The sequence below is a fragment of the Hibiscus syriacus genome, unplaced genomic scaffold, assembly GCF_006381635.1.
Source record: "Hibiscus syriacus cultivar Baekdansim isolate YM2019G1 unplaced genomic scaffold, ASM638163v2 tig00110118_pilon, whole genome shotgun sequence".
NCBI lineage: Eukaryota > Viridiplantae > Streptophyta > Magnoliopsida > Malvales > Malvaceae > Hibiscus > Hibiscus syriacus.
In genome coordinates this window covers 617,108-634,354 of record NW_024062595.1, presented here as the reverse complement: position 1 = coordinate 634,354, position 17,247 = coordinate 617,108, and the positions used below count along the sequence as shown (strand labels likewise).

The following is a 17,247-nucleotide window of genomic DNA, read 5'->3' as shown; positions in this document are numbered from 1 at the left end:
AAATAAAGAAATAAATTTTGTCAAATTAAAATTACATTTAAATCTTAAATTTCAGCATTATAAAGGGACTAAAATCGAAGTTAAACCCAAATATTACTATTGAACAATTTGAATTAGATTTATTTTCTCTCCCTATCTTCTCTTCCTTGTTGAAAAGTTAAATCTGGACCGCGAACTAAGCTTTCTTTCTCTTCTTGTTTGTTGCCGCCCTCAGCGTTCCCTCCTTTCTCTCTCTCTTTCATAAATAATAAAAAACCTAACCCAAATCTTTCGCGCTTATTTAAATTTTGTGTGGATATTTGTGTGGATGCTCATTTTGTAATTTATCCAAAGTAAGTAATTCAACTGCTCCTGTTACTACTGTTATTTTTTCTGTAAGTGCTTAGTTAAGGATGTATTATGTTAGCTGAAGGTTGTCTTGGGTGTGAGTAGGTGCTAAGTGCCTATGAGTTTGAGCAGCATGCTGGTGCGAAAACTAGGCATCCAAATAATCACATATACTTGGAGAATGGGAAGCCAATATATAGTATTATTCAAGAACTAAAGACTGCTCCACTCAGCATTCTGGATGCAGTTATAAAAAATGTAGCTGGTACATCTATAAACGAGGAGTCCTTCCAGGATTGGAAAGGTAATTTCTGTTTTCATGCTTTGATTGGGTTTATGTTGGTTGTATATAGATCATGTACCATCTGTTATTGGGCCCTTTTTAGTATTTAATAGATTTATAATTTTTTGGTTTCAAGATACAGCTGATTTGATACATGGTCAAAATTTTTGAAACTAAGAAAAAAAAAGATGAGAATTCAGTAATAGGACTGCCATTTTGCTTGAGGTTACTTCCCATGTTATAGGAAAATTTATTTGGGGTCTTAGGATTCCATATCTAATTATTCAAATGGAACATAAAATCATTAAGAGAAATATCTAGGACCAGATTTCTACTTGTATTTGTTAGCTCGACTATTTCCAAAAGTAAGGTGAATTAGGGCTTACACAAATTCATTCTTGTTTTTGGCTAAATTGATAAGAAGGATAGAAAATGAACATGATCTATTTATTGTGGTTTGACACTTCGAATGTCTACCTCACTACCTTAGCTTTCCACCACTAAGGATTTTTTCAACTCACCAACTTGATTTGAACCTTTCAAGGTAAAGGTTTAACCTTTATGTAGAAAGAAATCGATTAGGGCTCTCTTTTCTACCGGTTGGAATTTAAAGTTTTACTAGGAGTTGTTTTCTTTTCTGCTTTTTTTAAGGACAAGTTTTATTTTAGTTAGAACTCTCTTAGGAGATAACATAAGAGTCTTATGAAACAAGAAACCTGGTAGTCTTGGGATCCTAGTTTATGTAAATATTCGCAACCTATTTAAGGCTGTGTTTTGCCGCATAATAATATAAGTGGAGTTTTCCTCTTCATCGAAATTCTACACTTCACAATACTATCTATTCAAGGTTAGATAGAAACCTTTCTACCTTTTTTTTACAATGACTAAGATAGAATCACTCTAATTTTTTTAAGGCTAAATAAAACATCTCTCTTTCAAGATTGAATTTGTGTAAGCAAAGAATACCTCTCTAAGTGGGTATTTACAAATTGAAAGCTCACAAAAGAATGAATAAAATATATACAAATGAAGCACAAATAAGAAATATGTACAAGAGAAGTGACGAATTGAAGAATTAATGTATTTTTCCTTGATTTGTTCCTTGGATGTTCATATCTTACTTGGAGTGTTCTTGATGTGTATTTATAGTTAGGAATGGGTTTGTAGCTGTTTATAGTCGTTGTAGGATGTTTGTAGCCATTTGGAGGTGGAAAACCAACTTTTCTAGGCCTTTTGGGAAGGGACCTATCCTTTGAATTTGAAAAACTAACTGTTGTGTAGTGTAAAAGGATCGATCCTTTCTCAAAGGGGTCTATCCTTTGAATGACTAAACTAAGGCTCTGTCTTCCAATGGATTGATCCTTTTCTTCTTGGATTGTACAATACTCTATTTCAATGTGTGAAATATTTCTATTTGTTCCATTGAGTAAGTACATGTTAGAAACTCATTTGAAAGATTATCAAAATCATTTTGTTCAAACTCAAAAAATTATTATTGAAGGATCATTATAGAACATGTTTTTGAGCATGTGCAACACTTGAAAAAATGTTTAAAGATAAGTCCAACAGAATGACTTAGAAATAGAAATTTGTTTTTCAAGTACTTTGAAAAATATTTTGAATCAACTCAAAAACATTTAAAAACATTTAAAAACATGTAAACCAATTTAGAACACATGTTTTGGAGATTTTAAAAGATTTGAAAATATTTTGCAAGATTTTCAATAATAATACGATAAAATACAATTTCATCTTTCAAGAAAAATCAACTCAAAAACAATTGAATCATATAGAAACAACTTATAATTAATACATGTTTTGGAGGTTTAGATACTTTGAAAATGTTTGATAAAATCTTTAGTAGTATTCTCATTGAATAACATAGGAATATATATAATTTATTTTAAATGATGTTATGTTAAAATCTTATAAATTCAAAGACTCAAAGTTAACTGTAATTAGTAGCTTACACAAATACATCCGATGCTTGTGAATTTACATGGAAATTTATGATGTCATAATTATAGAAATTAATCAAATGAGAAACAAGAGAATTGATATAAATTCTATCAAAGGGTGTCAATTACATTTGAGGTAACTGCCATCAGAATTGGTTGGCGTTTCTGAAGTTTGAGAAAATGAAAAATTTCCTACTCAAGCAGCACATGCAAGAGTAAATAAATTCAGATTCTTCTGCTCTCTCATGTGTAGTTTTGCATTAAGTCTTGATTCTCTTTCCTTCTAGCAATTTCATTGTGTTGGAAGACATGATGAATTTTAAGAGTTAGATATCAAATCAAATATAATATTCCAGATATATAGTTGCAATACTGTCAAACTTCTTCAAGAAAAACCTTATTTTATACCTTGCCAGTATAGGGCCACATTTTACTTTTTCTATTGTTCGATGTTTTAACATGCTGTTATATTCTGCAGCTAGTCTTCAGCAAAGTAACTTAAATGTTCAGGCAGAGAAGATATATAACGTGAAACCTCCTAGTTTGCCTAGTTCTACAAGGTAAATATGAAGTTCTTGTGATTTCTATTTCTATAATCTTTGCTTGTTTCAACTGTTAATTTTTCTATAGGTCCTTGTCTGATGTGAACAAACTTAGGAAGAAAAGGTTGTTCAGCATATTATTTTCTGTTGATAGTTTACAGCTTTAAAGAAAATAAATTAGTACAAACTAGGAAATGATCCCTAAAAACCAGCAACTTCCTAAAAATCAATAACTTAAGATTAGTGTATATTTTCTAAGAATCAATTACTTAAGATTAGTGTCTATTTTAAAGGTAAACTCCTAGAAATAAGGTTAAGATTTTTTCCTTAATTTTAGGAATTCCAACACTCCCCCTCAAGCTAGAGTGTAGATGTTTAACAAACCCAGCTTGCCAATAAGAACCTTAAACATGCCTTTATTCAAGCTCTTAATTAACAAGTTTGCAACTTATTGTTTAATGGGTAAGTAGGTTATGCACACTTCTCCTAAGTTGACTTTTTTTGTTGTTGATAAAATGGCGATATATTTCCACATATTTGGTGTGATCGTGGTGAACTGGATTATGTGCTATAATGACAGTTGCCTAGTTGTCACAGTACATCTTCATAGGTCTGATATACGACACTTTTAGTTCGTCCATTAGTCGTATCCAAATTCCTTCGGATATACCATGAGATAACGCTCAATACTCAGCCTCTGCACTGCTACGAGCTACAACAGATTTTTTTTTATTTCTTCATGTTGTTTTTTATTTCTTCATGTCACGAGGTTACCCATACATAGCTACAATAGCGACTTGTAAAGCTTCTATCATTTACTGAACCTGCCCAATTTGCATCAGTGTAGATCTCCACATAACGGCTGGCTGTTTTCTTGAAGTGTAGACCTTTACCAGGAGTCCCTTTCAAGTACCTTAACATTCTGTACGCAGCTTCTAAGTGTTTTTCCCTCGAAGTGTGCGTGTATTGGCTGATGACACTTACATCGAAAGCTATATCAGGACAAGTGTGTGATAGATAGATGGGTTTTCCTACTAGCCGTTCATTTCTCCCCTTGTCTACTTCTTCTCCATCTCCATCCTCATCAATCCCTAGCTTCAAATTAAACTCCATAGGAGTCTCGGTTGGCTTGCACCCAATCATGCCAGTTTCCAGTAGTAAATTGAGAACATATTTCCTTTGGGAATTAGAAATACCTGTTTGAGACCTTGCTACTTCCATTCCAAGGAAGTATTTGAGATATCCCAAGTCCTTAAGCTCGAATTCTGTTCTAAGGAACTCTTTTAAACTTTTAATTTCACTTGAATCATCTCCTGTTATGATTATATCGTCAATATAAACGATAATAATAGAGCATTTTCCCTCTCCCGAATGTTTGTAAAACATAGTGTAGTCCACCTGCCCTTGAATATAACTCCTGTTGGTTATGGCTTTGGCATATCGACTGAACCATGCCCTTGGGGACTATTTCAACCCATATAAGGACTTCTTCAATTTACATACTTGACCCTTACTTTCTTCAAACCCAAGTGGAAAGTTCATATATACTTGTTTAGTTGACCATTGAGGAATGCGTTTTTTACATTGAATTGAGTCAAGGGCCAGTCAAGGTTGACAACAAGAGATAGAAGGACCCGAATGGTATTCAGTTTGGCAACTGGAGCAAATGTCTCGTCGTAGTCAAGGCCATAGGTTCGGGTGAAACCCTTTGCCATAAGACGAGTCTTGTAACGATCGATGTTGCCATCAGGTTTAAATTTTGTTGTGATGACCCATTTGCATTTTATTGTTTTTGTCCCTTTAGGCAGTTTTGAAACTTCCCATGTTCCATTGTTTTTGAGAGCATTCATCTCTTCCATCACAACTTGTCTCCACTCGGGTGATTCAAGTGCTTCCTTTACATTCCTTGGAGTCTCTACACGATCAACATTAGCCACAAAATTCTTGTAGGAATTAGATAGATTTCCATAGGATACAAATCGAGAAATAGGATGTGTGCAGCTCCTTGTGCCTTTTCGAATTGCAATTGGAACATCAATGGATGATGAAGCAGGGGATACCTCTGGTATAGAGCAGTCCTCGATTGGGGATGGAATTGGAAGTGCTGTTTCTGCTTCAGGATAATAGCGACACTAAGAGTACACAAGAATTTCAAGAGCTTGTGGTTGTTGTTTTTCTGATTCAAAGATCTGGTGCTTTTCGGTGGGAAGGTTACTATTGGGAAGGTTTGTATTAATTTCCTTTTGTTGTGAGGAAGAATTAATTTCCTTTTGTTGTGAGGAAAGAATGTCTAAATCGAGAATTATGAGAGCACCATGGTGGTTAGTTTTTGTGTGATAGCAATGGTGAGAGTAGAATCATGGGGTATAATAAGGAGGGTATTAAGAGTTTCATCTTCATTGAGAGTCTCCCCTGAAGATGAGATGCTGTAAAATAAGATTCGGTTTCAAAGAAGGTGACATCCTGAGAGACAAACATGCAACGCAAAGTTGGTGAATAACATTTGTAACCCATTTGTGTCGGAGAATAGCCAATGAAGACACATGTATAAGCTAGACGTGTCTGGAGATTTAGAACTTTGGATGGCATTTGGTTTATTAAGTAACATGCAGTGAGGACTGCCTCTCCCAAGTATTTTGGAACATTCATGGTAAACATTAAGGCTCGAGCAACAATAGGAGGTGTTGATTTTTTCTCTTGGAAATTCCGTTTTGTTGTGGAGCATTGGTGTATAATGCCTTGGTCACAAAGGTATGAGCTTAAAATAGAGTTGAAGTATTCTCTCCCATTATCAATGCGGAGTGTATGCATGGAGTTAAATTGAGTTCGAATCATGGAATGAAAACTTTGGAATATTTTAGGTGTTTCAGATTTTTTCATCAATATAGGTTATAAACCACCTAGCCCTCGTAACATTTTTCACTCGGCTAGCTTCCCATAGGTCACTGTGTATCAAGGAGAAAGATTGGGATTGGATATAGGGCTTTAATGGGTATGGTACACGGGGGTATGCTTGATAATAAGTAGATTTCACACTTCAAGGAACTAGTATTTTTATTTTGAAATAACAGAGGAAGCAATTTCTTTAAATACAAGAAGTTTGGATGACCTAACCTACGTTGCCATAATATAATAGTGTCCTCATTTGAAGGTGATAGAGCCAATCCTCCTTGTATATTGTCTTTATTAACGTTATTCCATACATAGAGTCCATCATCAACCTTAGCAGTGCCAATCATCGTCCCCGATTTCTGTTCCTATACCACACAACCAATAGCAGAAAATTCAGCAAGTACGTTCCCATATTTAGTAAGCTTACTAATTGAAAGAAAGTTGTAAGATAGTTTTGGATCATGTAGGACTTTCTCGAGTGAAAAATTCTTGGTAAGTTGTACTGCTCCAATTCCAGCAACGGGCGAATAATATCCATCTGCAATTTGGATTCGAGATTGGTTGTGACAAGGGGTGTAGGTGTGAAATAGAGGGGAATTACCTGTCATGTGATCGGATGCATTTGAATCTAGAATCCAGGAGGGTTGGTTATTAGATTCAGAGGTAATATTGTGGGCAATACACTGAATGGCTAAAGATCCATGAGCAGTTGATGAACCAGGCATCTTAAGGAGAGTCTCGAGTTGAGACTTGGTTAGGCGAACACCTAGGACAACATCAGAAGTAGTGGATGAAGTGTTAGAGGATAACAAAGCTGCCTTGTTGTCCTTCTTATATTTTTGTGTTTCCAGGACAGCCATGAAGCTTGAAACACTTTTCTTTTGTGTGATCAGCACAGTTATAGTGACTACACCATGGTTGGGTTGGCCTTGAATCACTTCCAGCTCGGGTTTTCTGGGATTCTGGACCCCTGGATATAAGGTTGAAGTTTCAGCAAGACGGTGACCAAGAGTTGTCACAAGTTTAGGTTTTTTCATGTCCCCGTGACTCGACTACGATTTTCTTCTCTTCAAACTTTTGCAAATGCTTCACCGATTGTTGGTAGAGGAGTTCAGCCCAAAATACGTCCACAGAATTCATCAAACTTTCAGTTCAACCTTGCTAGGAACTCATAGGCTCTTTCCTTGTTGAGGTGTGTCATAAACTTGGTGTGTTCCAAGCCTTCACCCCAGTCCGTCTTATAATACATATCAAGTTCCTGCCATAGGATCTTCCAATTGTTGTAGCAATGGGTTACTTTGAGTGTCCCCTGTTGAATGTCCTTTAATTTTTTTTTGAAAGGAAAACTCTTATTAAAGTATGGGAAACTCATTGCTAGGGGCCTCGTTAAAAAAAACTCTCTAAGATGGAGGAAAAAGAGTGTGCCCTGAACAATGAAACAAAGAGCAAGAATACTCTAACGAGAATAAAAAGGAAAAACAACCTCAATTACAACCATCAATAAGACTCACTCAGGAACTTAATACACACCAAACTGAGGACTAAATAACAGCATAAAACATAGATAACAAACACAACAATCCTGCCCAGTTGGAAAACCTCCCCACAAAACCACCAAGACAGCTTGCGCAAAAAAATTCACTCGGCCTCCCACACTATAGGTAATAAAACTCTCCTTAACAACGACTTCAATCTCCTTTAAATATCACCTCTGAACTGGTTCTTCCAACAACTAGTTTGGCCAGCTGATCTGCAGCAGTGTTAAAGCTTTTGGGGACAAGATTAATAGAAACTCGCTCGCGTAATACCATTCCTGCAACAGGGTGAAGGAGAGATGACATTTCGACCGAAATAGAGGACGGATTCTGAATCCACTTAACCGCAACAACACAACCACTTTCAATAATTAACTAAAAAACTCCATAATTGGAATCCAAAAATAGCGTCAGTGCATAGTTAATTGCCAGAACCTCCGCCTGCACCGGTGAACCACCCCCGATTAGAATCGAGAAGGTCACCAGAGTGCGACCAAAATGGGTGGGAAGGATACCACCTATTCCACCCTCCCTACCATCGACTTGCATAGCTCCGTTAACGTTAAATTGTAAGAGACTTGAGGCAGGAGGGAGCCAAAATTGAATAGGGTTCAAAACTTTCTTGCTCAATCGAGAATCCTTTGCATGAGAAAGATCCCCAGCTAGAACTCCCAAACTCAAGGGGGGACGTAGGAAATTTAGCTTTTAGCCAGCAAGCAACTCTGAATTTGAGGAGAAAAATCAATTGTAACATGTCTAATTTTTTGCCCGTAAAAACCATTTCATTCCTATGTAACCATATAGTCCATAAGATCGCAAAGGGGAGGGTACTCCACACAAACCTGCAGTGAAAGTTCAATGGGAGAGATTCGCTCCAAATCGACATAAAGCTGAAGGGGTCAGAAGAAAGGGCTGTCAAGATGCCCCACATTGCAAGTAAGGCTCCCCAAACAATCCAAGACGATTTGCAGGCAAAAATAAGTGTTCTGTAGTCTCCAACATGCACTGGCAGAATGGACAAGGCAAACCAGAAAGCGAGACCCCCATTTTGCTTAATTCCGCCCTAACTGGAACTCTCCTTTGAAGAACATGCCACACAAAGGACACCAACTTATATGGGGCGATTCCCAACCAAACTGAATTCTTCCAATCGAAAACTATTGAAACATTGTATTGCTGGAGAGAAGCAGCAGGTTTACTAGAGTAACGCCCGTCGCTAGAGCCGAGCCATTTCACCCAATCTGAACAAGAAGCCAAACTTACGAAATCATTCAGTATTCGTAGCAACTTGTCCTATTTAGTTTGATTTAAAATACTCGAGAAGCGTTTCCCAGATCGGAGTAGTTCTCCTTGACTGCGTCGCACATGTCTTTTGCAGTCTTGAATAAAAGATAGGTACGACTTATGTGGCTTTCCATTGAGTTGACCAACCAAGCCATTACAATTGAGTTGTTGAGCTCCCAAGTAGCATAAGTAAGATTTGCTATGGTTGGTCATGAGATTTCTCCATTGATATATCCTAGTTTTCCACGACCCCAAATCATCATAAGAACCGATTGAGACCATTGTAAGAAGTTCTTTCCATCTAGATGGTGATTGGTGATTATAAGGGAGGAATTAAGGTCACCTTGAGTGGTTACCTGATTGATATTCTAAGTTACTTGTGAAGTCCCAGATTCGGATAGAGTTTCGTCACCAATGGGAGGAAGAATGAATAGGAGGGATTTTTAAGGTGAGAAATCAGAGTTGAAGGAGCAGGACCAAAAGAATCCTAGAGCTCTGATGCCATGAACAAACTTAGGAAGGAAAGGTTGTTTAGTATATTATTTTCTGTTGATACTTGATAGTTTACAGCTTTGAAGAAAAGAAATTAGTACAAACTAGGAAATGATCCCTAAAAATTAGTAACTTCCTAAGAATCAGTAACTTAAGATTAGTGTCTATTTTAAAGGTAAACTCCTAGAAATAAGGTAAAGATTTTGTCCTTAATTTTAGGAATTCCAACATGATGGATGGTTTTATTGAATTATCTGGGCTTTCAATTTGGACAAGGATTCTACCCTGATGGTTTTATCTGGGTGTTTAGTGGAGTTGAATCTAGCATTTGGATGTCATGTTTACCTTTTAATTTTAGTTCTCATGGGAGCTGTTGGAGGGAAGTTATTAGACTAATTTACAAGATTGCATGATGATGACTAAATCCTAAAGAGGGCTATTACTAGCACTGTTCTCTTTTTACGCACACTTCACTGATGTTCTACCTTTAGTAGGCCGAACTCAGTCATGAAGCGAAAGAAAACTGATGGTGGCATGAAGAAAAGGTATGCTATAGCATATATTGTGCTCCCTCTCTTTGCAAATCTTAGATCTGCCTGATTTAAGCTGGAATTTCTTTAAATTGTTGTCAGGGATAATGATTTACACCGGTTACTTTTTATGCCAAATGGACTTCCAGATGGAGCAGAATTGACCTACTTTATCAAAGGACAGGTCCAAAATTTTATTGGATACAATATGGCTGAGTAGCATCAATTTATTCCTAGTAGTGGCGCTAACCAGACCTCTAAATGTGTTTTTCAGAAGTTACTGGAGGGCTACAAGCAGGGAAACGGTATAGTATGTTGCTGTTGTGAGAGGGAGGTGAATTCCTAATTCATTAACAATGTTATGCTAGACTACTTCTCCCATTAATGATTTTTGTTATTTATTTATTTATTTGGCGTGAGCAGCTTAGCCCTTCACAGTTTGAAGCACATGCCGGAATGGCCACCAGAAGACAGCCGTAAGTGGTCTTTACCGAATGTGATCTTTCCTAGAATGTTATGAATCCTTTATCAAGTTTCTTTCTTTACACAGGTATCGGCACATCTATACATCTAATGGATTGACGCTTCATGATATAGCGTTGTCATTAGCAAATGGGCAGTGTGTTACAACTGGTTCCAGTGATGATACATGTGCAGTGTGTGGAGATGCTGGAGATCTGCTTCTTTGTTCTGAATGCCCTCGAGCTTTTCATCCAAGTCTGTAATTTATTCTATTTTTAGGTGTTTCGTTTAATTTCTTGTTTAGGTAGCTCCTTTATTTATTGTTGGTGTTGTAAAAATTTGATTGAGTGGCCAGCATCAAATGATCTTCATGTGACCAATTCATTAACTAGACGTAGCATGCGGGTCAGCCTTTGGAGCTCTAGTTACGTTTATGCTTTCATGCCAATGATGATCATGAATGTCTTTGTACAAATTATTTTCAAAAGATGAATGGCGGACGTGCATCTCTTAACCAGTTATCATTTTGCATCTTTTTAGCTGTAAAAATACATTTGGTACTGTTATTTTTACCGGATTTTCTTTTTGGTGTAATGTTTTCTTTCATCATTAATGCTATTGATTTTTTTTTGTTGCAGCTTGTTTGAATCTAAAGCACCTTCCTGAAGGTGAATGGCATTGTGCAAATTGTGCAGATGAACATGGTCCTGGTAGAAAAGCTGTTTCTGGAGAAGCGTCAAGTACAGCAAGACCAATTGTGATACGATTAACAAGAGTTGTTAAAGCACCAGAATTTGAAATTGGTGGTTGTGTTGTTTGCAGGTTCGTACCAATATATGTGATTAAATCTATCCATGGCTCCATCAAATATGAGTCAATAATCTCTTCATACTTTCTTAGTAGGATGTTTTTTGTTGCTTCTGATTTTTGTATCTTTTTTCTACATTTTATTTTTTGATTTCGATGTGTTTAGTGGTTTTAGATTCAATTTTTCCATGTTGCTAATTTAATGTTATGAGATTCTTTTCAGGGGACATGACTTTAGTGGCTGTACATTTGATGATCGAACAGTTATTCTCTGTGACCAAGTAAGTGTTGTTTCCTCATCCTATTTCTATCCAAGCCAGCATTTTTTTGGTTTAATAGTTATTTTTGAATTTTTTTCTTAGTGTGAGAAGGAATTCCATGTCGGTTGCTTGCGGAATAGTGGATTATGTGATTTGAGAGTAAGTCTGAAATGCTCTGGCAGATTAATTGTTATCATATGCATGCTAGTTGAAGTGTTTACCTTTGTTTTTCATCCATATTACAGGGAATTCCTGAGGATAAATGGTTCTGTTGTGATGACTGCAGCAGAATTCATGGGTCTCTCCAGAGTTATGTTTCCTGTGGGGTACAGATAATTCCTACTTCATTTGCAAATATAATCAGAAGAAAGTATTTAGAAAAAGGATTATTAATTGATGGAGCCACAGATTGTGGTCAATGGAGAATACTGAGTGGGAAAAGCCGTTATCCTGAACATCTTCCATTACTTTCAAGTGCTGCTGCAATATTTCGAGTAATCATTTCCTGATATTAAAATTATTATTTCTATTAAACTAGTTGCTCAAGATATTTTTACCTTTTTGTCACTGGTCTTTTTGTTAGGACGTATGTGACTTTTAACCTAGTTTTTCAGTCATGCTGAGAGTTGAAACACTATATAAAAGGAATTTGTTATTGGAGTTGAAACATTATATTAAAACATTTCAGCTATAGTTTTAATCAAAACAGTTGAAACATTCTTTAGCATACAATCATTATGAGGTTGAAGTTATTGGTCTTACAGAGTATGATCACATATATTTTTATATTTGGGAACATGTTACCGATTGCTGATTAATAGTACTATTAAGATCCAGAAGATGAAATATTCTTCTCAAATCAAATTATCAAATTCATGAAAATCCATCCATGAAAATTATTAAAATTGCATTTGAGGCGAGGACAGGATTTCAAAGAAAGTAATTTTTTCATCGGATTTGATTACATTCGGGGGTATTCTTTTTTTCAATGGGATTTTTTTTGAATTTTCTTATGTATATATATACTTGCTGCCTTTAGAGTGTTGATCATCATGCAGGTATTTTATTACTCAAGTTGTACATAAAAACGGTCTGTCTGCTCAAATCATTTGAACTTTTTGACAGGAATGTTTTGATCCCATTGTAGAAAAATCTGGTCGTGATTTGATTCCTGTCATGGTCTACGGGTATGTACTTATTCTTACCCCTGCATCTTTCCTTTTTGCCTTGAAAAACTGGAACTCTCTTTATGTTCAAGAAAAGATGTTCTCTAGAAGATGTGTTCATTTATGTGGTTAATAGGACATCTTATCACAATTTTTGCAGCTTAACTATATTTTACTGATATTGTTAAGACAAATAATTTTACTAGTGTTATGGTTTGTTTTAATCTGATTGTTAGTGCTTGAACTTCTTTTAGGAGAAATATATCCGGACAAGAGTTTGGTGGAATGTATTGTGTTGTTTTGCTTGTGAGGTATAGTGCTCTCTCTCTCTCTCTCTTTTTATTCTTTTGGGGGTAGTTCCTTGGTGTTCTTGTCTTGTTGATTACTTTATTTATGTATGAATTTATACATGATGCACATGTGCAGGTCTGTTGTTGTATCTGCTGGTCTTCTTAGAATATTTGGTCGGGAGGTTGCCGAGCTGCCTATCGTAGCTACAAGTAGAAAACATCAAGGAAAAGTAAGTTCTTCAATGGGGTGGTCAAAGAATATGCCATTGCTATCAACTTCAATCCTTCTCTTTTAATCTGTTTGAAGTGCAATCAATGTTATCTTCACCTTATTGCAAAATTTTGCTACCTTGAAATGCTTTTAAGATAAACTCCTTGGTCCCTAACTTTGTTACACTGTCATGTATTGCTTTCGTTGCTAGTTTTCCAATCTGTTCGAAACTCGATGGCTATACTAATGCTAAAAAAGCTAACTGATCATAATTTGCCTATTTGGTTTTGTTCTAGGGATATTTCCAGGCATTATTTGCTTGTATCGAGAGTTTACTGAGTTCTCTGAATGTTGAAAACCTGGTGCTCCCAGCTGCGGACGAAGCTTTGTCAATTTGGACAAAAAAGTTTGGCTTTGCTAAGATGAGTGAGCAGCAAGTAAGTACAGTCAATCTTTTATTTTGACACAACGTCATTATTTTGATCAAAATCTGTCGATTCTGATCTGAACCTGAAAACCCAATTCGATTAACCCAGACACAAATCTGACCTGATTTGATTTGACCATAAAACCTGTCTGATGTGATCTAAACTTGAATTAAACCGGAACCAAAACAATTAGCACCCAGAGTAACCTGCACCCGAAACAACCTGCACCCGGAGTAATCTTTTATTTTGACACAAAAAGTCATTATTTTAATCTTGGAATGATTCGAACACAATGACTTGATCCTAAAAACTTGAGTCTCAAACTTTTCCAGCTGGCATGTCTATTTTGATCCGTTTATACCAAAAATTACTAAACAAGAGAGATGCTATTGTGAACTTTGTTTAATGTTCAGTTGTCCAAGTATCAAAAGGAGCTTCAGTTGACGATTTTTAAGGGAACGGTGATGTTGGAGAAGAAAGTAGAGCTGTTATCTGAATAGTTCCGATCATCTTCTTCCTGACAAGTGTTCATCAAAATACCGGGATTTGGCATTAACAATAGGTCTAATTTGTGGTGTTGGTCTTAATTTTTTTGTTCTAGTTTTTGTTTTCACCCACCATAAATGGTTTTGTTTTTTGTACAAAACTAGAACTAAACAATGAACGAAGGATGTAAAGACTTAGAAAGAAAAGTGAATCAAACATGCTTTGCATGCTGATCCTTTCTTTATTCATGCATGCAGCAAACACATTTTGCTATTTTCTTTTCAGCATTGTTTTTAACCCTTTATACTGAGGAAAAAAAGTCATAACTAGAAGTTATCATATTGGATATGGATAAATTTATTTTAATATTTTTTAATATGAATTTTGAAGTGCTGATAGTGTAATACCTCAAATAATAGGTCAGTGATTGACTTGAAAGGAATTAAAAATTTGGAGGACTAAATTGAGTAATTGGTAAAGTATAAGAAATGACTTAAGTAAGATCAATTTGTAAGAGATAGTTTATTGAAAGGACATTTTGGTCTTTTAGGTGAAATGAATTTAAAACCCATTTAAATTAGAGATTTAAGAAAAGAGGAAAGGAAAAAACTTATTTCTCTTCTTCTTCTTCTTCCCGTGGGTGAGAGTGCTCCTCCATGGTTTAAGGTAAGCTTCATCTAGCTCATGTTTTCGGTTGATTTTGGTTGATTCTTGCAACCTTTAAGTAATAGGTAAGCTTAAGGAAATGTTATATGAGATTAAAATATGAAATAGAGGAAATATAAGAGATTAAAGAAAATGAGTTTTAAAACGATATGTTATTATATGAGTATTTATTTATGTTTATTGGTAAAATTGACTTGTCAAAGAAGTAAATGAAAGATTAGAAGCATTGGATAAGATTAATAACATACTAGAAAAAGAGGTATGATTATTAGAATTGAATGTTCGTGGAAGAGTTTAGATGTTTTAAGAAATTAAATGAAAGAAAGTTAGTATGGATAGGTAAATAATAGCTTAATCGTATTGTATGGTGTAAACATACCGAAATTAGACCCCATTTGGGTGATATTCGGGCTAAAAATTGGAAATTCTGGGAATTGGAAATTCTGGGCACGGGTATCGGTACTGATAGAACAATATTGATACTATAGGCTTGCAACTAATAGAATCTGTTGAGTAGTATCGATACCTATTCAAGTGGTATCGATACCAAGAGGGGTGTATCGATACCTATTCAAGTGGTATCGATACCAAGAGGGGAGTATCGATACCTATTCAAGTGGTATCGATACCAAGAAGGGAGTATCGATACCATAAGGATGGTATCGATACCATTGAACATCGAATGCAAAAATGGTATCGGTACCGTGATAGAGTATCGATACCATAACATAGTAGTACCGATACCATGATGGGGGTATCGATACTAGTGAACCAGAAATGTTAAAAATAGGTTGATATTATTATAGAAGGTTAATAATATGTACTCTTGAATAATTTTTGAGTATAATTGTTAGGTAACATACCAACAATTGATATTGTACATGTATTTATGGATTGTTTAGTAGATCGAAATCAAGCTCCTGAGTCAAGCAAACTAAAGGCAAAGTACCAGAGTGATCAGCTTTGCATTTTGGGTATAATAACGAGACAATCCAGGTGAGTGCATTTAATTATGTATGTACATGTCATGGTAGTCATAGTTGTATGATTTATTAATGTAAGTATGGTGATTACCAAACGGCACTAGGTGTGCATTCCACGGAATTCATCATGAGTTGATGAATAACCGTACATGCACTATGTGTGCAAATCCACGGAATTCATCATGAGTTGATGAATAACCGTACAGGCACTAAGTGTGAATTCCACAGAATTCATCATGAGTTGATGAATAAACCGTACATGCACTATGTGTGCAGATCCACGGAATTCATCATGAGTTGATGAATAACCGTACATGCACTAAGTTTGAATTCCACGGAATTCATCATGAGTTGATGAATAATCGTACAGGCACTATGTGTGCAAATCCACGGAATTCAACATGAGTTGATGAATAATTGTACAGGCACTAAGTGTGCATTTCACGGAATTCATCATGAGTTGATGAATAACCGTACAGACACTATGTGTGCATTCCACGGAATTCATCATGAGTTGATGAATAACCGTACATGCACTAAGTGTGCATTCCACGGAATTCATCATGAGTTGATGAATAACCGTACATACACTAAGTGTGCATTCCACGGAATTCATCATGAGTTGATGAATAACCGTACATGCACTATGTGTGCAAATTCACGGAATTCATCATGAGTTGATGAACTACATGTGCACCTTAATAAATGAACATGAATAGGAAATTGGTAAATTACCATGTTAGTACTAAGAGTACAAATGTATAAGGTTTATAAATAATTATTAGAGTAGAAACTAGTCCAAAATAAAAGGATAATAGCTTAACTGTGCAATTGGCAGAAAGGTGTCAATTATGCCAGTTAGATGAACGATTAAATACTGTTAAGTAAAAGGATAATGGCCTAACTGTGCAATTATCAAAAATGTGTCAATGATTCCAGTTAAATGAACGGTTAAATACCGTTGAGTAAAAGGATATTGGCCTAACTGTGCAATTGGAAAAAATGTGTCAATTATGCCGGTTAACTAAATGGTTAAGCACTGTTGGGTAAAAAGATAATGTCATAACTGTGCAATTGGCAGAAAGGTGTCAATTATGCCGGTTAGCTAAATGGTTAAGCATTGTTGAGTAAAAGAATAATAGACTAGCTATGCCTTGGACAGAAAAATGTCAAATATGTAAGTTAAGTGAAAAGCTAAATACCTTTGGGTAAAAGAATAAAATAATTATAATGTAATGTGATATGATATGATATGAATGACATATAAGTGATATGAAGGGATGATATATATATATATGGTACAACAATGCATAACTATTATGCAAGGATGTTATAAAAAAAAACGTGAACAAAACATAATGTGCATGAAAGGATACCCAAATGAAAATACAAAATGGTGTATTAACAATATCTATGGTGCTGCCATAATGGTTATAAAAGATACATGATCAATTAGCACATTGGTATAATACATGTATAGTACTTTCACATTTAACGTACATAGGGAAAATAAAGAATAAAGGGGAAATATATAGAAGGATAAGTATAATGGACATAATAGAAATAATTTCCAAGATGGTATGAAAGAATTATAGTTTAATTGATAAGGGCTTAATTGGTCCTTATGAATGATGAAATTAAATTC

The 17,247-nt window shown here is 35.4% G+C and overlaps 1 protein-coding gene across 1 annotated transcript; it reads left to right on the top strand.

The window, feature by feature from the left end:
• The first annotated feature begins 296 nt into the window (after positions 1–296).
• Positions 297–14,236, top strand: LOC120215434 (increased DNA methylation 1-like). Its single transcript, XM_039213129.1, has 17 exons — positions 297–332; positions 433–631; positions 3,047–3,128; positions 9,808–9,858; positions 9,946–10,027; positions 10,118–10,177; positions 10,267–10,319; positions 10,394–10,560; positions 10,944–11,127; positions 11,336–11,393; positions 11,475–11,531; positions 11,618–11,866; positions 12,498–12,559; positions 12,793–12,849; positions 12,965–13,058; positions 13,336–13,476; positions 13,881–14,236. Exons 4-17 carry the CDS (start codon positions 9,821–9,823, stop codon positions 13,965–13,967), a joined length of 1,389 nt encoding a protein of 462 aa, XP_039069060.1. The 5' UTR covers positions 297–332; positions 433–631; positions 3,047–3,128; positions 9,808–9,820; the 3' UTR covers positions 13,968–14,236.
• The last annotated feature ends 3,011 nt before the right edge of the window (positions 14,237–17,247 follow it).

Excerpts from the sequence above, each read along its gene's own strand:
- LOC120215434 (XM_039213129.1), top strand. The coding sequence starts at position 9,821 with ATGAAGCGAAAGAAAACTGATGGTGGCATGAAGAAAAG. Across the intron at positions 11,128-11,335 it reads GGTGGTTGTGTTGTTTGCAG|GGGACATGACTTTAGTGGCT; the intron begins GTTCGTACCAAT and ends GATTCTTTTCAG. Across the intron at positions 11,867-12,497 it reads GTGCTGCTGCAATATTTCGA|GAATGTTTTGATCCCATTGT; the intron begins GTAATCATTTCC and ends ACTTTTTGACAG.